Source organism: Calidris pugnax, unplaced genomic scaffold, assembly GCF_001431845.1.
Source record: "Calidris pugnax isolate Ruff unplaced genomic scaffold, ASM143184v1 scaffold326, whole genome shotgun sequence".
NCBI lineage: Eukaryota > Metazoa > Chordata > Aves > Charadriiformes > Scolopacidae > Calidris > Calidris pugnax.
This window is the reverse complement of record NW_015091265.1, coordinates 1,471,987-1,493,961: the sequence shown is the minus strand read 5'-3', so window position 1 is coordinate 1,493,961 and position 21,975 is coordinate 1,471,987. Positions and strand designations below refer to the sequence as shown.

General features: G+C 39.3%; 2 protein-coding genes across 2 annotated transcripts in view; one reads left to right on the top strand and one right to left on the bottom strand.

The window, feature by feature from the left end:
• Window positions 1–621, bottom strand: part of XRCC4 (X-ray repair complementing defective repair in Chinese hamster cells 4) — a 188,009-nt gene extending 187,388 nt beyond the window's left edge. The window contains exon 1 of the mRNA XM_014960514.1: window positions 603–621. The gene's annotated coding sequence lies outside the window, so the exon portion shown is untranslated. The remainder of the gene's footprint in view (window positions 1–602) is intronic.
• TMEM167A (transmembrane protein 167A) lies at window positions 180–21,831 on the top strand. The gene is made up of 4 exons (XM_014960515.1): window positions 180–236; window positions 10,856–10,965; window positions 16,474–16,508; window positions 20,621–21,831. Exons 1-4 carry the CDS (start codon window positions 234–236, stop codon window positions 20,689–20,691), a joined length of 219 nt encoding a protein of 72 aa, XP_014816001.1. The 5' UTR covers window positions 180–233; the 3' UTR covers window positions 20,692–21,831.
• The last annotated feature ends 144 nt before the right edge of the window (window positions 21,832–21,975 follow it).

The window sequence follows — 21,975 nt, the reverse complement described above, 5'->3', positions numbered from 1 at the left end:
CCGCCCGAAAAGGCCGCGCTCCCGGCTCCCCGCGCGGTAGCCAATAAGAACCGCGCTGGCCCTTCCGTCCCGCCTCCCGCCGGCCGCTCCTGCCAATGGCGGCCCCTCGCCTAGCCAGCTGCCAATCCTGGCGGCATTCCCCGCCCTCTGCGCCTGAAGGCCGTGCCCCACCCGCCACGCTTCCGCCCCGCCCCCTCCCGCCGGAAGTGTGATGTGGCCGCGAGCGGGTCGCCATGGTAAGCGCTGGGCAGCGGGCGGGCGGGGGGCGCCTGCTCCGCTCCGCGATCGGCACCAGCCCCGCTCCCCTCCCCGACCCCCTCCTGCCTTCCCGGACAACTGCGGCTCTCCCCAGCGACGTTTCCCCGGGCCCGCAGGCTCCCCGGTGTCCCACTTCCCCCCCCTCCCCGCCCCGCATCCCATCCGGGCCGGGCCTTGGAGCCCTCCTCACAGGCCGAGGTTTTCGCCCCGCCGCCAGGCAGCCAGCCCGCCGGAGCGGGGCCGTCGCAGTCCCCCCGGAAAGCCGTGCTTGGCCTGGCAGTAATCACACCGGTCGTGCCTGCGGCCCTTTGGTCCCTTTCCCGCTCCTGTCTGCGCTGACCTACCCCGCGTTCTCCGCGGGGCAGCAGCCCTTGCTCGGGCCTGCGGTGCGTTGTCTGTCAGGGTTGTGTTTCTGTGTCTCTACTGGCCTTCTGATTTTATGGGTATGTTGTTTGGTGTCTTGCATCTTGAGCAGTCGGCTGAATCCTGGCACTGACCGTTGTACTCTTCCAGGAAGAGCATCAGAGGCCTAGGTCCATTAGCTAGTGAAAAGTATGAAAATGTTCCTGATCTAGAGGCTTACTAGCATAGCCATTTATATTTTCTATCTTTTCTGCCATTTCTCATTATACATACGGAGAATATAAATGGGGGATTCATATTTAGGTTAGAGTTGGAGCTGTGCTGTGAAATGATTCTTCTCAACTAAGGCAAAGATCTTTCTATAAGCAGTGGAGGGGCATGATTTTAAAATTAAAAAGAGTAACAATGGAATAGCTAGCAGGAGGTTTTCCTGTTAATATGTAACTTCAGCACAAAATTATTTTAAGATGAGCATTTTCAAAAGTTTTCTTAGACTCAGAGTGGTTTGGTTGGAAGGGGCCTTTAAAGATCACCTAGTCCTCCCCACCCTCTGCCACGGGCAGGGACATTTTCCACTAGATTGGTTTGCTCAAAGCCCCATCCAGCCTGTCCTTGACAGGTTATCTGGTTATTCATCACCATTGATGTCTACTGTACAACTTCCACTGAATCTTGTACTTCCCACATATTTTTTAGAAGATTATTATCTCTTGAACTCCTTTATGGTTGAGTTCAAAAAAAGTTTCTAGGCTCCAGATCTTGTCACTGGCAGGAAATTGCTGGAAGTTGCTCACCTGAGCATTCCTGGGCTTATCTTTTAGATGAACCTGTTCTAATCTGTGGCTTCAAGCACTGAACAAAGGATTTTCATGATAAGAAGTGTAAATTATCTCAGAAGATCTAAAACGCACATACAGAAAACAAGAGACAGAAGTGAATACCTCACCTCTAATCAGTGCCTTGAAAAAGGTAGATGCTATAGAGGTACAACACCACCTTGCTGTTCTTCATAGTACTTAAAAAGATTTGAGATTATAGAAAAGGGCAAGAGAACCTTGATGATCAGTGAGGCATTTATGTTGCTCATTCTAGCACTTAATTATGACACCAATGTTTAGCAAAAAATATTATGGCAAGCGTACAAGGTCCTGTGAGAATTTTTTTTTCTCTTTTGTTCAGGTTGCTTGTTAGAGGTTACCCTGTATGCTTCAAGGAACCTGAACTTAGGTGGAATCTTTTTCTGAGATTTTTCTCGTGATTTTATGTCAAAAGAGATGAAAATAAGATTCCTCAGTACTGTAGTGTTTGAATTCCCTCAGGGAAGACAGTAGCCCTCATGGCATATTCAGGCTTTTGGATTCTCTATGATGCTACCTCTGATGCCATGGCTGTTTCTAAAAATTTGTCTTGTGGGATTAGCAGTCATGAGCAGTAATTAATGACAGTTTCTTTTGAGTTTACACTTGACTGTGAGATAGGAAACAGCTGTTGTCTGTGTATTGTCAAATGGAAGAGAGTAGAGCTATACCTCTGATTTGTTCTCTTTCTCCAAAGGAAATGAGCTGCAACTGTGTGAAGCCAGTAGCTGTGTGAATAGCATAATTTTTGAAGCATAATTTACAAGGAACTTTATCCTTTGGAACTTTCCATCCCATTGTCTCCCGGGCTTCCTTACCACATCCTTACCAAGCAAGTCAAAACTTGTGCTGGGTGAACAGCCAGCTGCTGCCAAACAGAATAGATAGAAGCTGGCTTCTACCTGTCTTTTCCTTTATATGAAAGCACTACTTGTGTTTATTTTTTTCCTGTTCACTGCCAGTGGGTAGAGACAAAACGAAAAATAAACTGTTTTAACTTAAACCAACTTTGAAAGTGGGTAGAAGCTGCTCAATGGATTAAAAATTTACCGGAAGAAGGAGGCTTGCAGTATAATGACACAGCTGCTTAATTTATTTAGAAGCAGACTATGTATTGTTTACTGACTTTCACAGATCATTGTGTCAGTTTATCCTGTCAACTTTTGAAATGTTATATCTGAAAACTCCACAAAACTTCTCCTCGCAGGGTTGAAAAATTTGCCACACACGTGTGGTGTGGTGGGTGGAAAGAGGGAAGAAACCTAAAGTAACATTAATATTAGCAATGAGCTACTGAATGGTGGTCTTCACTTTCCTTTGTAGCAAAAACGTGCACTTGCAGCCAAACATGAGTATATGTACAAAAACCATTTTAGTGTGTACATTTTGTGTCTGTAATTGCAATTTGGTGATGAAGAAAACAAAGAATTGTAGAAGACTTCACAAAGATGGCTTCTTTCCTGTCACCCTGTGGTTGGAACTGACCTCAAGCCCCATGTTTCTGCCAAAAAGTTGATTTGGGAAGTTACCATAAGGACAGCCATTTCTGTCACAGCCTTTGTTGCTGTCTTAGAATGGTGTTTATAGTAAGAAGGGGAATTGCTCATATAACCAATTGTAAAAATGTTCCTTCATAAATATTGATCCTAACCAAACTCTCAGATACAAACATACCAGAATCATGGACACTGTTCTGCCAAAGACCTTTCAAGATTCTTCAATTACGAAGTTTTGTGTTTGGTTTATTCAAAGTTACAAAGAGGAATCAATTCTGATTCAGATTTGCCAGTAGGTTTGTTTTTATCATGGCCTAGAGGTAGATAGGATTAAAAACATCTCTTAGTTCATCCTACAGTCTGAAGGTGTCTTTGTATTGTGAATTTATTTTGGAATAATGATGGACAGCTTTTCGCATGTCAGTATTAAAATACTGTTTGAATAAGAAGCAGAATTTCAGAGAGTCACAGCTGCAGTAACAAATTTTTCATCTGCTAAAGACTTTGTTACCCAGCTCATCTGATTTTGCTGGCAATCTGGGGACTTTACTGTTTTGGCAACTGTACTGCAAGGGGATGCCCGGACCTCTTTTGCCACCAATAGTTCAACAACTGACTCAGCGTCCTTGCACCCGATACCTGTTGAACCCCGTGGCAGCTCTGGCCTGCCCCTAGCAGTAGGAGCCAACACTGGTAACTGAGGAGAAAGCAAGAAGGGTCCACTCTCCGTGTGACTTTCCTCCCATCAGAATAATAAGCTAGTCAGAGAACTGAAAAGGAGAGGAAAGAAGAAATAGGAGAGGAAGTGTGGCTGGGTAGGGGCAGCAAAGGATGTTGTTTACTATGCTGCACTAGTATTGGCACTTAGTAAATCTCATCCCAGCTGTAACTGCACTTGTAAATAGTAATGTTACTATGGTGTAGGCAAGTTGTGAGTTACTGTTCGGTGTAGATGCTTCTGTGTCAGTTACAAGCAGGTGTGAAAATACATAATCAATATTTTCCTTCTGTTGTTACAGAACAGAGAAAACTATTCTGCATTGTAAGACATATCTCTTGGTCTGATTTGGGAAGAGTAGGATGCAATGAGCCTGTTTTTTCAAGTTTTACCACATAGCTGAACAGTCCAGGAGTGACACCAATTGTCAGAAACCATTTCTTTGCTGAGTGCCAAGCAGTTCTTACTCGGCATCTTTGGCGTTCTGTCTATTACTATGAAACATTTTCATTTTATTCAGTAATAGCTGGAGAAGTGGGGGTCACGTTTTTCTGCAGCCCATTTGAAATTAATAATGGGCTGATTATACATGGTAGATTTTCTGTTCATGATCCAAGCTCTTAAGCTGAACAAAAGAGGAAGCTGAAGTTATCATAAAATAGTCAATGTCACAATTTAATTTTTTGATTGGCTACAGCATTAGACACCATGCACATCCACTGTAATAGCATAGTAATGCTGCATCTGCTGGCTGCTTACACCAGAAGTCCAGTTTTGAAACTGTTGTGTAGCTGTTGGGGCAAAGAAGGAACTCGAGTGAGCATGGAATTCCAACATCCGTCACCTTGAGGTGTCATTTCAGTGTTGGTCTGTGGATTTAAATTGCAGTAAAAAAATTAGATGAGTTAAAGTCAAGAGAGCTTTTGTAGGAGAGGACAACTGTTTCCATCTGTTAATTCATTGTCTAATTGTTTAAAGAGATTGGTTATGTTTTTAAACAGATGTATTAGTCTTCAGTTAACTGAAAAGCATACGCGTTGATTCCTATGTGCTGTACTTGCCATTTCAATTAAACAACATACTTCTTCAAGAAGCGTTTAGGGGAAAGATTCCCTATTACTCTAATCAAGCCTTAGCCTAAATTTTATACATGCAAAAATACATATTTCAGACAGAACCTTGAATATTTTAGACAGAAATGTGAATGAGCATTAAATCCTGTACTTGAATTCATTGGAAACTCAATACTGCAGTCAACGTGCAGTAAACTCAAAAACTCTATTCATGTTCGAGCAACCAGTAACTGCTAACTGGATGGTATTTGGATATTTATTAAGCATAAACCAGTTTTGTATAAACACCTCTTGCTTAGTTCTTCAGTGTAGTTTTGCCAATAATCACTTCAAAATTAACTGATCTGCAAATTTTGAATTTTGTATTTTTCTTAGCGTGCCTCTTTTACAAATGCTTGTTTTCCATTCATTTTTAGCAGATTACATTTGGCAGCCATGGGAAAACAAATCATTTTGGAATAGGCTGGAAAATAATATAATTATGTGCATGTTTTAATTAAGTTTTAGCAATTGCTTTGACCTTCAGGTTGGGAGTAGTCTTATATGTTTTATTTCCTGTTTTTTTTTTCAATATTATACTCCTAAAAATTTGATTTAGACTGGGGAAATAAGAATTGCAGTACCTAATGGAAACCTCAGATAATAAGCATTGTCTCTTTCAGCTTTTTAAGGACCTCTTCATTAAAATTTCATAGATTGATTTCACATCTCTATGATGGAGTTTGAAGCCTATGCTGCTATTTAATGTAGGCTTTTACATTTTTATCAGATCTTGCTTAACCACAGTTTAACTGCAGCGTAAGCTCTTGCTCACATCTTAATATGAGAAAAGCAGCTAAATGATCAGATATCAGCTTTTGTTTCTTCAGTTGCAGAGAACATAATCATCCATCAATTTTGTAATACTGAGGAGGAAAAAAGAAAATAAAGCTCCTCTAGGAAACACTGTAAATTCTGCAGCATATTACACAAATGCAGCTATCGTTTCTTTAGAACATTCTAATAATTTATCTGTGTTTGCCCACATAAATTGATTATTATAATAGTAACTGTGGAGCAAAGTTTAACAACTTGCTGGCACTACAATGGCCTCTCTTTTTATAGCACACAGATGAAATCATGGTCACGCTGCAATCAGAGATAGAGTAATCATTTTGTAAATACTGAAAGTCAAGGGAAGATTAAGCTTTGGTTTCAGTGTTAAGTCTGTTGAGATAAACTGGGAGAGCTTTTGTTTTAGGTTTTTTACCAGCCCAGGGGGACAACAGTATGGGGTTTATGTTCTCTTCCTGCATGGTTTTTTTTTTCCCTAGAACCATGGTATCAAGTGTTTTATTTTATGAAAGTGCATGAGGCACGGGCAAAGTCCTTCCATGGTATATGTAGTTGCAGCAAAAGTTCTGGTGTAATTTATTATAGTGCTCCCCCAGGGTTGCATCATTAAGTGGTTCATAATTCTGTGGTGCTGTCTGCAAAGACATGGAACAAAACGGTATCTGAATCAGAGAATGCAGGAGTGATGGAGCAAATAAGAAGTACAGAGGTAGATGCAGAACAGAATTTTGGCTATGGCTGGTGGTTTCACTGTAGGAAAAACCCGTAGGATCAGTGCATCTATTACAGCTGTGTCTGCTGAGGCTGAATATGCCTTTACCAGCGATCGCTAAATATTTAGGCAATCATCTGAGTGTGCCCTTCCTTTCATCACATTGAATGAAGTACTCTTATGAAGTGCAAGAGTTGTTGATAACCAGAACTCTGTAGCAAATTTAATGCTGACTAAATTGCAGGAGTGACAGCATCATCTATAATCAGATTGACAGGGGCTCTTCAAATGTTACGGCCCATCAGGATTCCCTTTCTCAGACACATAGGAAATTTTTCACTCTAAACCAACACTTACTAAAGCGTATTAAACACTTAAATTACCATGTAGTATTCCATAGATTTCTTTTTTACTCCATCTGCAAGCTCCTTCCCTCACTCCTCACCCCAGAAAAAGGAGCTGATGCAGCATCTCTTGCTCCTGTGTTGTAGCAGACTCACAGATGGCAACTTCCAGAGGCAATGGAGACTCTTGCTTCACTTATAACTCCCTGTTTTGCCCCAGCGGCCCCTGTGCTGACCAGCCACGTTGTTCTGATGTGGACTCAGATGAGAATACCTTCAAATGTCTCCAGCTGTAATGTTTGTCTTCTAAACTTCTAAACTTCTTCGTGTGTTTCTAATACATGCCACCACTGCTAATCCGAACACACGAAAACTTCCAAGAGTATTCATTCTCTATTTCTGCGGTGTGTTATATGGAATTATTTTTACTAAGATATGATATGATCAAGGAAATAATATTAAGGCTTTTTTTTTAAGGTCTAATTTTGGGAAGGATTTAAAAGAGCCTTTGGGCATGTAGCTCTCAAAGCTAAAATCCACGGTCTTAAATTTCTAAAGACTTATGAAACAACTTGCTCTTGCAAGTTCTGCTGAATACAATACCTCATTAGTGCTGCAGGTGATGTGATAGTGCTCTGCAACTGCCTGGAGACAGCACACAGAAGGGGGCGAGGGGGGGGAAAGTGTAATTACTTAAGTAACTACGAAGGTGTTTCCACCATGTCAGAAATATGCCAAATGCAGATGTAGATAATTTCAGCTAGTATAATTAAAGCCACAGCTCGCACTGTCTAAAACAAGAATAAAATACCAGTGCTGGTTCTTTTTTGCATTTGCAGTCTAAGTCTTGGGAAGTTAATTGTCTTTTCATCAGCGTGTGGACACAGTCTAAAAGACAGCATCAGTTTCTCCATGTGGTGAAACTTCTTTACAATGGGAATGAGGCTCACAGTTCTACATTAAGCCAGCCAACACATTTTAAAAATTCCAGTTAATTGCTTTTGGATCAGAGGAACCCAGCTTAACCGAATGAACTGCAACCCACCTACATTACGACATTTTCCAAATGGCTTGGTATGTGGATGCAGTATTTTTTAAAAGGATTCCGAGTAATGTATGACTCTTAGAGCAGCTTTTAATTATATTAGTTCAAGCAGCTGGAAGTTAAGTTGCCCTTTTCCGTAAATTCAGCTGGGCCATAAGAATTACTTCAGCTGTGAAATGTGAAGCCATCTACTTCAGAAGTAAATTTTCATTTCCAGTTTAGAATTGTAAACAAATTTAAAATGTCCTTTTAAAGTGCCTGAATAGATAAATATGTAATTCAGAGCACATTGCAGTGGAATGGTGTCTGTAATTACAGCGATGCCCTACACAGCGTATCTGGAGAAGCACATGAAGAGCCCAACAAAGAACAATTATATACTGACTAATAACGCATTTCATGAGTATACATTTACAATCCCTGCTTAAGAGGAAGCAAGTGTGCCCTTGTGCCATTTTCTGATGTGGAAGTACCCGACCCCGCCAGCCTCCTTGGGAAGCAGCTGCCGGAGGAGGCTCGCAGGAATTCATGGGAACCGAGCTCTGGCAGGCACCGGGCTGTGAGATGTGGAGAGCAGCTGTCTCTCCCGGAGGACTGATCAAATTAATCAGTTGATAGGGAGTATCTGGCTTTGCTGAGAGGCAGACACTCCTGGATCCGGCCCCGTCGCGTTCCTAGACCTGCAGGAGCCAGGAGACGCTGGCTCTTGCAGGGCCTAAGAGTTGTCTCCGTGGGGGAATTGAGAGTTTCCTGGTCTGTGAAGCTGGCAAAAGCTTGTGCCTAGTACAAAGGCAAGAGTCTACTGATAAGGATGGCCAGCTTGTCTTTTGTGAACAGTCTGTCCATTATTTACCACGCAGTAGAACGGAAATGATGACTCACTAGCTAAGCTAAAACGCTAAACTATACATGATGTAGCAAATGCTGTGGCCCCAGGAGAAAAGCAGGTAGCCTCACCTTGAAGGCCTGAGGGCTGGCTTTGGGTGATGCCCTCGAGGGTGCCGAAACCTCTCTTGCAGGCTGCAGAGGCAGAGCTGTTCAGTTGCTCCTTGAGCCTTTTTATGCTCTTCCTTCTTAAAGGGTAGCTCCACACCTACAGTTGGCCTGTTGCACCCCATTAACTTAGACATTTAAGTTAGTTTGTGTATCTAATGCATGTGTTCAGGCTGGCAGTTGTATGCATGTTCCAGTATTGTGTCCTGTGATTCATACACATAAGCTGAGGAGTTTTTTCATTTGTGTTTTTTTTTTTTTTTTTTTTTTTTTTTTTTTTTTTTTGTTACGAGCTTTTAGGTCTTAGAATCAGAAGTGGGTGTTATAATGGCTTTGTTTCTACTAGAGCTTCTCTTCTTTGCTCACTTAATTTGCTGTTAGTGCAATGCTGAACTCAAGTATTGTGATTTCCTTTCATAATTTTCCTTAATTATGTAGAGAGGTTTGATTATCAAAGCTTCAAAACATTAGAATATTGTGACATAGGAGGAAGGTGTACATAGATAACAGAAATGTGCCTCGGGCTATGGAAATGGGAGCTCTGATGTGCTCTGAAATCCCACTGACTTCTGCTTGAAGCAGGAAACTTTAATGCAATATCCCTTCATAAGTGCTAAGTATTTACACATAATTAAGTACTACCACTCCACCTTCTGGGTTGAGTAGTATGAAAAAATATGAGATATTTAGACACCAGTTCGTCAGAACTCCATAATGAAGGGTGAATTCGTTGTATTTGCTTTGCCATTTTTTTTGGAGCTCAGACTAAATAGGATTTGCAAATGAGGGAGGAAAGAGAACACAAGGCTGTTTGAAGTAAACAATTACTTAGTATACCTGGTGCTGTTAAGTTGAACAAAATGTCAGTTGAGACATGCTAAGTGGAAAAAAAGAAACAAACAAAACACCGAACAATGAAACTGCAGCTCCACACAGCTGGATTATTTTCACTTCATAAGAAGAATCAAAGTCTCAGATTGGGACTAATTATTAGAAGCTGCAGATCACAAGGACTAGTAGGCAAATATTTCAATTAAAAATAATGAACCTATTGGGGAAAGATTTTAAATGTTGCTAGAACATTATTTATTGGAATGGTGATCCGGCACTTGCTGAAAGTCACCATCAACCATCTTCCTTCCAGATTTTGTACTTGGTTATGGAGTTACAGCAGTCTCTGTAGTCTGAGCTTCTGAGATTATACTTCTGGAAAAGTTGTTTATACTTCTGGAAAAGATTGCTTCATGTAAGCAGTGGTAGTTGCTTATAAGTTAGCAATTAAAGAACATGTTGGGCACACAAGGCTCAGAGTTTAGTTTTAAAAAAAATGCTTATGAGATGCACTTACTGCATTTTACTGATATTTTAAACTTCAGCAAATAGCCAGATATTGTAGCAGTTTCTCAAGTGTTGTTTCTTCTTCTTGTTGCCACGAGGCAGATTAGTTTGACTATCAAACTATATTTTTACTTCTCCATCCTAAGGCAATTCCTTCATTTGTCCAGCATTTTGCATAATTAGCACTTCTAAAAATTATTTATAAATAAAGATGGTTTTAAATTTAAAATCAAAAAATTATTTGAAAATAAAATTAATCCACTATCTTTTAGTATATCATGTGGGTTTAACTCTATATATTTCTACAGATCTGTTGAATTTTGGGTATAGTCTTCATAAAGCAGTGTATTAGCACTCCTCCTACATATTACTTGTTATTCTCTGTCTTGGCTGCCTCTGCTTTAGTTGTCAAGTACTCTTTACCTCCACCTTCACCACCACCACCATACTGTATTGATGCAAACCACAGTTACACTTATTCTTGGCCGAGAGGGAACATCTGTTTTCTGTAACTCTTAGCCTGCTGCTAATGGCTTTCCACAAACTGGCTTTGGAGCAAGTGCCTGGGAGCAAAACTGCCAGGTTACCATTTTGCCTGCTATTTCTTTACTTTCCTTGCGATGGCTTGAGAAGGAAAAACTCTATTCTTCCACCATTGTGTGCAACAGGCTGCTAAAAGACTTTCTGGCTCACTGGCATGATAGGTTTAATTTTTGGTTTCAGTAGGCTTTTTCTAGGGGATCATTTATTTTCTCCAGCATGTGTAATGAGGGAAGTTTTGTACTGCAAGGAAGTAATTTTTCTTTTCTGATTTTCTTCCGTAGTCTGCCATCTTCAACTTTCAGAGTCTGCTGACTGTAATCTTGCTGCTCATATGTACCTGTGCCTACATCAGATCCTTGGCTCCCAGCTTACTGGACAAAAATAAGACTGGGTATGTAATCTCATCATTTTAAAAGTACACAAGCTGTTTGGTTTTAACTGCAATGCTTTACTCTTAGTATCTTCTAATGATGTGTGATAATACAAATCCTATTTTGGAAAATACCTCTCTTTAAAGATAAAAATCTTCATTTTATACATTACAACAGAAGGCAATATGGTATTTGCAAGCACTAGTTGCAATTTTTTAATAAGAATTTATTAACTAACAAAGGCAGCTAATTTTGTTTTATTAGTTATTTTCTAGACTTGCAACTTTCTCATTAGAGGCTTATTAAAGATACAGCTGAGTGACAGAAAACATTTTTCTACATGCAAGTATTGCTGTAATTATTTTTAATTCTTAAGGCTGGGTAAAAAAACATTAACAGCAGAAGCTGTCTGTTTCTTTTCAAAATGGGGGTTTTGGAAGTACGAGTTTGAAAACAGCTTCAGCAAAACTGTTCAGTCTGTATCTAAAAAAAATATTCAAACTACTTTTTAAAATAAGCAACACTATCCCTATCTGTGGACTCATTTTTATTTCTTAAGGAACGTTTTTGAAAGCTTGTAGAAAATCTGAACTTTTTTTTTTTTTACTTTTTTTTTTTTGGTCTCTTGGTCACTATAACTTCATCTCACACGGAAGAGAGACCTGCTTCCTAAAGCACATCTTCCTGGGTGACCAGTGTTTTTCTCCTTTGTGTTCTGTATTCCACAGTCTTCTGGAATGCGCTTAAAGTTGCGGGGCCAATACTGCTGTTAAACAGTTCTTCTCTGCCCTGCTTGGCAGCACAATTTTTGGGGTGGTGGGAAATGGGGACAGCCACAGAGCCAAATCCGTTCTTCACTTACACTGTTACAACCCATTCACCTTTTGGCTTGGTTACATTTGTGGAACAAAGAGCGTGACTGGATCATGCAATCAGCAGTGTGCAGAACTGTGATTTAAAGGCTGTGATTTTAAAGTAATGATAGAGCAGTTGTGACCAATAAACCACTGAGGCCATCCGCAGTATTTCAGTAAGACTGTCACCTAAGGTTAATACAAAGGAGATAATATTTATAGAAGTAGGAGGTAATTCTAGCTCGTAATGTTCTAGGTGGAAAAAACAGATGGGCTTTTGGGCACTGGGTGTTTGACTTGTCCACTTTTTCCATTAGATCATTTGCTGTTAAAGAAAATGTTTTTTTTTTCCTGAGGTATCTTCTGTCACTTCTGCATTTTATTTTCAGAAAAAGTCTCAAGTTTATTAAATAGAGTCTTGTCACCAAGATCCTTGAGTATTTGTCTTCTGAAAACTTTTTTTTGTGATTAACCTCGGAATTGCTATTTTATCACACAAGTTTTCTTCTAATGGTGTAAGATAGACAGAGTACACCCGCTTTTTTCGATTTGGGGTTCTAACATGAAAATTCTTGTGTCCTTTCAAATAAGGCCATGAGGTCACCACTGACATGTGAGATTTCGATAAAAGTCAAGATGGAAAGAAAGGATGACTTCATGAAGGACTTGGGGGGAGCGGGTGGGGGGGAATTTGGGTGTCTGCTAATGGAAGATAACACAATAGTCAATGAGGTATACACAGTAAGAAGTAAGAATATTTATTTTACTGATTAAAATTTTAGTGCTGTTCTTGGCAAGGAGTATTTCCTTTAATCTGGAGCTACTCTGTTTATTCTTGAGGCAAATCTGTCTGGAGTACAATAGAACTCTCTTCATAAAATGTTTTCAAAGGGTGCTGACACAGTGGAGGAGTTGGGCGTTTGATCTGTAGGTTTGTATTTATATAGATGTTGGACATTCTATTTTATTTTTGTTTTATATATACGTATGTAGACTACTTTGTACTGGAGAATAAAACGTTGGCCTGGAAGCAATGAAATTTGTTTCCTGAATGGTAGATGTTTACATGGAGCTCATATGCTGTTAAACCCCTGTCCCTCTTCACTAACATATTCCATGCTCAAATGGAAATGTCTAGACATACTGGATAAAATAAATTCTAGTGATATTTCATTTTACCACAAAGATGTTCTTACCTCATTATTCCTGCTCCAAATTAATAGCATAAAAAAGTAGCAATAAAATATTAAAGTGACAGGAGAAATGTGGATAGTTATTCACTGTATTTCTGACCGAGTGGTAACTTTGGTGAAGATTTAAATCTGTTGATAGTAAGTAAAGTTTCTGTTGGTTGAGAGACTGCGTTGCAAAGTGATGTCACCCATCCTTATAACACTGTATGTCATCCCATTTACTTCTGCCAAAATGTGTCTTTTCCTACCAAGCCAATGTTTTAAACCTTCATTTTCCCTGACGTGTCTTGAGTGTTTCCATGTGCTTTGTCCCGAGCAATAGCATTTAAGGTTGGGAAAGCAAGTGGTGATTTACTGTTTCATGCTAACCAGAGGAGAATGCGTTCCACAAGTCGATTCTCTCCTCCCTGCTAACCAGAAAGATGTGTTAGCTTTTGTGCAGCAGAGATTTCCTTTGACTTGCCCTAAGCTTTGCAGTGGGGTGTCTCTCGCTCCCTCCCGCAGTGGTGGTGAGGTTCTCCTGGCAAACACATGGCAGCTGAGTTTTGCAGCATTCCCAGTTCAGCAGCCGAAGTCTAAAACCCCCCTAGACCTTTCTCATCTTAGTGGGTTTAATTTCTTTCCATTTTTCGTTATCCAGATAACCAACACCACTTTCATGATCAATGCTTTTAACATTAGCGCTGAAAGCCAGGAATATGCAGCAGCTCGTGCACATTTGACTTGTGGCTGCCAGAAAGCAGCAGGGATGCAAGCCAGGTTTGACACGTTTCACCTGCATCAAAACAAGGATAAGGATGAACGTGAAGGGGAGAATAAGGAACAGTGGAATTACTTTGAGGAGTTGCTTCAGGAGGACTTATTTTGGAGCAGATTTCATTCAAGGCAGCATCGTTTCTGTAATAATCGAACAGGTTTTGACTTGAGGTGTGCATGTTGTGGATCTGAGATGAACAGTAATGGGAAAATTCAGGAAAGCAGAAGGCCTGCACAGGCTTTTCTTCTAATGTCAGCTCCCCACTTCATCCAGGGCCTGTGTTTATAGCTGTTTAGAAGGTCCAGATTTAAAATTGCTTTCCCTCAGCTGCAAACTATGCACATAAGCAGAGGTACCATGCTGTTCCAATAGCAGCACAAGCTTCCCAAAATGGTACTGTTGTCATCTGTTGGAAGGCTAGTCAGTCCTCATGTCAGTTGCTTTAAGTTCATAAATTCTTAACTGCAGTAAGGGTAGCTGATGGAACCCATATTCTAACTCCCACATCAGAAAGAAAAATTCATATTTTCCCCAATAACAGGTTTTTTCCAGGGCTAGGAGCAATACACAATACTTCAATTATACCTGTACATTGTTACACACAGTTGAAAAAACCCTGAGAAGGCAAAGAAATACTCTTGGTGAGGGGCAAATTCAACAGGTTTATGGACTGCCTGAAGGAGTTAATATTCTTTTTCCCAGGTCAGATTCTTCAAATATGGATATGAGAAGGACTGTAATGCTTTATTTCTCAGAGTTTCTGGGCAAGTTTTTGAGAGTTTGTAACATGAGATGCTGTTGGTTTTGCTGCATGCAATCTGTAAATCTTAATGTTACAGAGACTAACAGCAGTTTGAGAGCCTTAAGTGCCATCCAGACAGTACTATGGGGCTGTGTATTTTGCTGTATAAGATTTACACATGAATGCCTTTTGACCTGCATACATCTGCAAAAAGTGCATACATGTCTGCAGGTTACTTACTGTATGACCTCTTAGCCTGGAAAAATGTGGTGGTATACATATACCATATACAGGGATTATTACTTCTGCTTGTGGAGCTATATAAAAGCAGAAAAAATGAGCTTTTGCTATTCAGAAAATACCTTTGGCTTGAGGTAAAATGATCTAATGCACAAATGAAAAAGCCCATGTCCTAAAAATGAAAATGCTGGAATGCTCTTTGCTTGGTCAGCAACGGGTACATCAGTTAAAAAGCACTTCACTTTGAATCTGAAGACCTCAATCACTTGATGCTTCTTAGAACACTTGGAACACCTGCCCAGCACCAGACCTTTATTTCAGAAATAAAGGGGAGGCTCCTAAATGGAAAGAGGGAGAGATGCTGAAGTAAACTAAGACTATAAAAGAGGCTAGAAGATATGAAGTAGCACAGAAATTCTTTTCTAAAAAGTGTAGGATATGTTGAAGTATACAGGATACTGCTGAAGTATGCAAGAGCAAGTGGCCTAAAACTACCTGTGGGCATTTAAGCAGGAAAAAAGTAGGCAATTGCCAGAGCCCAAGAAAGGGAGAAGACAGATAATCAAACCATTGTGTGTATGGGTTCAGAGCACTGTGGGAAAGCACTTGGAGAACTGCCATCACAGCAGGTAGTAGATACAACCCCACAAATAACGTAGGCTGAAGTTACTGCTGATAAACATATCAAGAGAAGGAGGAAAAATAATTAGGTTTTTTTTAGTCCATAAATCTATAAATAGATTATATAGTTGAATCCAGATGTTTTTACTGCATTGCAACAAGTCATATAGTATGAAGGAAGCCTTCCTGTAGACAAGTTTTCAACACAGTTTTGACCAATATTTGAAAGGCTAAAAGCTGTCTTCTGGTTCATTACTCAGTATTCTGATGCTTCAGTATTCTTCCCCTCTTCCTCCTCAGATTTTAAAGCAGTCCCCATTCTTGTTCATCTTGAGCAGACAGTGTAAGATTATTTTAGTTACACAGATAAATTATAAATTTGTGGCATACATGCTTGTACATCCCTGAATAGTTGAATCCTGCTTTTCTCCTTTGTTATTCCACTTGTGAGAATTAACATCCTGGGCAAGCAGCATTAGAGAGACATGAGCAAGGTAAACCTTGGTAAAAGAGTAAAAACAAAGCTGAAGAACTGTTTTGTTACTTCCTTCAACACAAGGATCCTGCATCAGATTAAACCTATGACTATGGTCTTCTAGAGAAGGCTTTTTTATCTACTGTTGCTGAGGGAAATACAAAGGAGAGGCATTAAATTTAAAGTACTCGGGTTTATGATCTCTCATACTTGCAGGAAAACTTGCTTCAAATTCTTAACATAAAAGGTTTCCCATATACAGTGACGTGGTGGCCTGTCGGTATTTCTTACTCCGGTATTTTTCTAGTTGTTTTTTTTTATTTACATAATTTTCTGTCTGGGTTACTTCAGTGTAGAATGTAGAATTCTGATGAAATCTTTAGTTTTGGTACACAGACTGAGTAAATGTCTGTGTGTTTTTCTTCATGCAAAAAGCATCACTAGACTTAGAAGGAACTTTGCCACTTGTTCAGTTCTTAGCCTGTACTCCTCTGTGCAGGTATCTGGTGTTTTCTGATGTCAGTAAGACTGTCAAGTTGACAAACTACTGTTAATTTGGGTTGGTCTAGCATAGAAGAAAGAAAATCAGTTGACTAAAATTATTTTATTAAACCAAGAGCCTAATGAATTTCTTTTATCTTTACAGACTGTTGGGAATATTCTGGAAATGCGCCAGGATTGGTAATTTTTTTTTTCTTTGAAATCTTTAAGACCAGTGCTTTTTCTAGAATATGGATTATTTATTAGAATAATGTTTCCATGTAGCAATGAAACCCATTCTCATAAATCGTATCAAAAAATGCAGGTTTTACTTCCATGGGATATTATCAAAGGGGCGGGGAAACAGGGTATGACTACCTTATTTAGCATCATGGAAGCCTGCATTTTCCAATGTCAGTTCATGTATGTGATGCTATATTTGCAAAAATCTTCTGCACTTTTTACTACATGAAATAACCAACAGCATATTTCTTACTAATATACAAAGAAATCAGTGATTCCTTATACATTGCTGTCTATTTGAAATTCTAATGGACTACTGACAAAAGCCAGATATTTACCTTAAAGTAATAAAACAACATGGAATTTATAATGCAGTAAGGTTCTATTTAATCACAGATGTCTTTTGTCTCTCCTTTCTTCAGTTAACTTCTGTACACTTTTGAATTACACAAAGCTGTTGGTGTCCAAGTGGCATTTATATGAAGGCTTATCAGTTTATCTGTTTTTAGGCGTTTGCCCATAACATTGGTATTTATGTTTACATTTATTTTATTCCTTATTCTGAATTTCTTTTGAGAGGGTAATGGGAATATGCAGTTTAAGTCAACTTAGACTAAGTTCAGACTTAGCATTAAGGTATATGCAAGAACTTTAAAAAATTACAAATCCATCATCAAAACAATATTCTTCAAATTGCATTGTTAATGCAGAGCAGAAACATTGAACTTGTAATTCTAGTTCTTCCTACTTGTCACTGAACCTAAAGGAAAATTGTATGGTTCCCTTTTCTGCATTCTCAGGCTTTGAAAGGGACATGACATACTTTTTTTTCCCTTTAGTATGTCAAAAAGCATTGACGTAAAACCATTTTTTTGTGAAGACCTGTTGTTAAAATGATTGCAGAGATCGTCCTATTTAGATAATAGACATTACAGAACCAATTTTGTATTGTAATTGAAAGATAATGGCAAGGTGGCAGCTGTCAGAAATGAATTTTGAGCTATACCAGGAAAAACAAATGTAAAAATTCAGCTGCATTAAGGTTTGTTCAGGGTTGAACAGAGCACCTTACCATACCATCTTCTTTCTAGTTAAGTAAGTGCATATTTTTTCTATTAGCTATGCACACAAACAATTTGAAAGTACACGAGAGGTTTTGTGAGGTGCCTGTCAACTTGATAAAGTTAAGAACTGCAGTTCATCTGGAACATAGTCTTGCTTTCCCGTCGTGGTGACATTAACATGGTGGTGTTTGCTGCATCCCAGGTGATGTGTGCACCCTTGTGCCCTGTACTGAACTGCTTCCTTTTTGTGTAAAACACTCATTTCTTTCCAACTTACATCCAGAGTAGTCCGATTTCACTTTCTTTTAGACTGACAGATGAGAAGGTAGCATCCCAACATTCCTTCTGAATGTTTCCTTACATATCAGTACCATATCCTCAGTATGGGAAATGGGCTTTGAAGATGATGCCTATCATTTTATTTCTGTTAATCACAAAGGCATGTAGAAAGTGTAGGCTTTCAAAAATGAAAATGCCTGCTGGCTTTCTTTACATTTAACTTGCCCAGTGTGTTTGAACAACCTTTTCACATGTGCATAAGATTTTAATAACCAGCAAGTGGTTACATATTTACAAAGTTGTGCAAAATTATGTTTAATCCTGCCACATGTTGATTTCTCTTTTATGAAAATTAAGAGCAGGAAAGTATAACCCATATGAAAATTGTAATACTCTAAACTGTAGGAGGTGGACTTCCTCAAAAATTTATTTTAAACAGATGTGAAACTGCAGACATTAATTCATTCAGTTATTTGAAGTTTAATTAAATTTATGCCAGATCATGACAACATCTTGTACTGTCACCGTGGCAGGCACTCCTGCTTATGGGAGGCGTCACTACAAGTATTTTATTTTTCTTTTGCTGTGGAAAGTTTGTTCCTCCTGTATTTGAAGGTCTTGCTAGGAAAAGACACTTGTTTTTTTCCTGAGGATTACACCTGAATGCTAGACTTGGAAGCCTTGGCAGGTTTTTTTTGTTTAATGTTCCTCTGAAACCTGTGTGTCAGAAAAGATGGTTTATAGTTAGACAAAAGACCTCGCACGGCAAAAGGAAATTGAAGTTTGTTTGTTTAAAGCAAACAACTCCAGCTCTGTCTTTATGCTTCTCTACGCATAAAAGCAGGAATCCTCTCACTTTAAAGGGTCATTGCTGTGTTAATACTACCTGACAGTTGTGTACGGTGGAATTACCAACCACTGTGGGTGACTCTGCTCTCCAGAGAGAAGTTAGTGGATTCCTTAAGAGTAATGCTTAACTAGAAGAGTAAAAATGCCTGGCTAATTAAGTGGAAGTGTAATAGGTGGCAGTCTGATTAACATTACTAATATGCCCCTGATTGTGTTACAGTTGTCTACCTAAGAATCACTTCTTTTCATACTTAATTTGGTGAACGAGAGGCATCTGTAACATTTTGTTTGGGAGCAAATGGGTGGGAAAAGGTCTTTCTTGATTGCCTTTGCCACCAAATATAAGTCTGTTAATGGAGTAAACTTAATTTTTATGCATGGTCTGCCCCGGAAAGCTAATTTGAAAGAGTTCAGCAATAGAGTTGTCTGTGCAACTTCTGTAATCTGTTGACCATTTTTATCACTAACCTGAAAATCTGTGGACCAGACATGGTCCACATGCTATCAGTATTACATCTCTCCAGCAAAGAAAAAAAGACAGGCATCTGGCCATGCCTGGGCTGCTGTGAGCTCCCCAGCCAGTTAGCAGGCTCCTGCATGATAGCATGAATAGAGGATAGGAACTGCATATAGCAGCTGTCATGGCCAGACAGCATCGAGGTGCACCTCTTCTTGGCTGACATAGAACAGCTTTCCAGCAGCGATAGCCTTTAGCCAGAGCTGGGAACAGAGCCAGTACAAGATTTGGTGTCTTGATCAGCTTTCCAGTGCCTGCCTCTATCACACTAAGAGAGAGCAGCAAAATATATATATATATATATATATATATATATACACATACACGCACTGGGATTACCTGATAAAACATAAGGGGTGAAGTGACAGTTCTGTTTAACATAGCTGTTATTTGAATCAAGGGTTTCAGAGCAGCTTTCTTTTTTTTTTTTATAATTGTATAAAGATTTGATTATTCTTTTTTTTTTCTCGTAGGGATGTAGTGCATTATTGAGGGGTATGTTACAATGTTGGTCGATCTTGTAAAAATGCAGTTTTGTACAACAAAGTATTTTGTATTGATTTTTTTTCTGCCTGCAGAATTGCCATAAAAGGGATTTTTCTTATTTCCTAGATGTAGGGTGTGTGTACACAAACTATAATATTGATATCAGACATGTTGCTACCGGGTGGGTGTGGACAATATTCCTGTGTGTGTGTGTGCATGCGTGTTACCTTGACCGGCAGTGTGTATTTTTTATATATATATATATATTTTTTTTTTTTTTTTTTAAATGTTTTCCTGGAAACTGCATCTCAGAAAAGATGGTTTATAGTAAGATAAAAGTCCTTACATTCACCTACTGACCTCTGCTTACAGCACACAGCTGCAACTCTGTGTAGCACTATATCTTAGCAGATATCTAACTATATCTTAGCAGTAGATCCTGCGTCTTAGTTTTCCCACTCCCACGTATTGAGGGAGATCCTCAATACAGAGCTGTAATAGCATTTCTTCAGCTAGAAATGTGGAAATGTTGCATATTAAAGGATTATTAAGCACTGGAATGGGCTGCCCAGGGAAGTGGTTGAGGCACCATCCCTGGAGGTTTTCAGAGGCTGGGGTGACAGTGCTTAGAGATATAGTTTAGTAATGCAGGGTGGCTTTTTATTTTTTTTTTTTTGTTGTTTTTTTATCAGAGTGAGGTTGATGGTTGGACTAGATGATCTTAAAGGTCCCTTCCAACCTAGACGACTCTATGATTCTATGGTTAATTTGCATGTGCAATGGGATAATTACCATCTTAGGCGAGGAGCAGCCTAGATCTGTTTAGTCATGCCTGAATTTTTGTGTGGTTTGGTTTTTTCTCCCCTTCCTCTCAGGTGAGCGGAAGAGCCCTTACGTGGCTGTGTGCTGTGTGGTGATGGCCTTCAGCATTCTCTTTGTACAGTAGCGACTGGAGAGTGTCCCCTGCGCCCCGCTACCAAACAGCAGAGCATGGAAGACCTTCTGGCAGGAAGAGATGGGAAAGTGTCATCAAGTCTCCTCTGGCATGTCGGGTAGCCTGTCTCTTAGTGGACACCCCCCACTCCTGCAAACGGACCATCCTGTACAGTATTAGTGATCATAACGTAACCAACTCCAGATGACATTAATGTCAAGTCAGTACTGACACTCCTGATGTAACTCTTGAAAGGGTGTCTGCAGTTACCCAAGTTCCAGGGGAGCTTTTTTTTACACCACGCAGTTGAAAGAGCTTTTTAATTTTTCGTTTGATAGACCTATTTAATGAAAATTAATAGTGATAAATCTAGCAATAGCAATAAGACCACTCTTGTAAAAATAAAGAACATTGTGACTCTAGGATATGTTTATGAAAGTATTTTCAATTCTTACTGTCTCATTTTGTGATAGCTATACTTGCATACCAAAAATATGGCCTCTGGCCTAAGTTGCATTCAGCCTTTGGTTTCTAAACTGGTAATTCCTCAAATAATTTATCAATATTTTTATTGTTAGGATATGAATAAAGGCAGGGACCATAATAGCAGTGATGTCTGACTAGCTGCTGCGACGACACAGATGTGGGATTTGAGAACATGTACTGCTCTCTGTAACATATCGTATATATCCATTTTTAGAGATCTAGGTCTCAGGTAAACCATTCCCCAGTTTTTTTCAATATTGTGAGGAAAGGATTCTAAAGGCTCTGCTGCTGTTGTTGCATGTAATACAAGGTTGCTAAATCAGCTAAGTGAACAGTTAGCTTCTTAGTAATCTGCAGATAAGGAAGTTACATGTCCCAATGTTCTAAAGGTTGAAGAAAACAACTAAATTAGATTACATTCACTATTAATAAAGATTAGATTACTGTCAGTAATACTTTCTATCAGCATTTATTCTATAATTTTGCAAACTTTCAGTAATCTAGTAATTTATTTTAATAGTGCCTGAGAAGTGTGTTTACACCAGACAACTACATGACTTCGCATTGACTGCATGAGAGAGTTTTCTGTCAGCAGTACTTTTTGTTGTTCTGAAAAGGTCTGTGATCAAAATGAGCTAAGTTGGCAATAAAACACTTTGAAAGGTATGTAACTGTTGTCATTCTTGTTTTAAAAACTTGTTTCATAGATCCAGATTACCCTGCATTTAGAAAAGAAGGTGATTATTAGTTACTACCTTGGTATTGTCTCACATATAGCTGTGTTACCTAAACCACCATCAGAAGTACTAG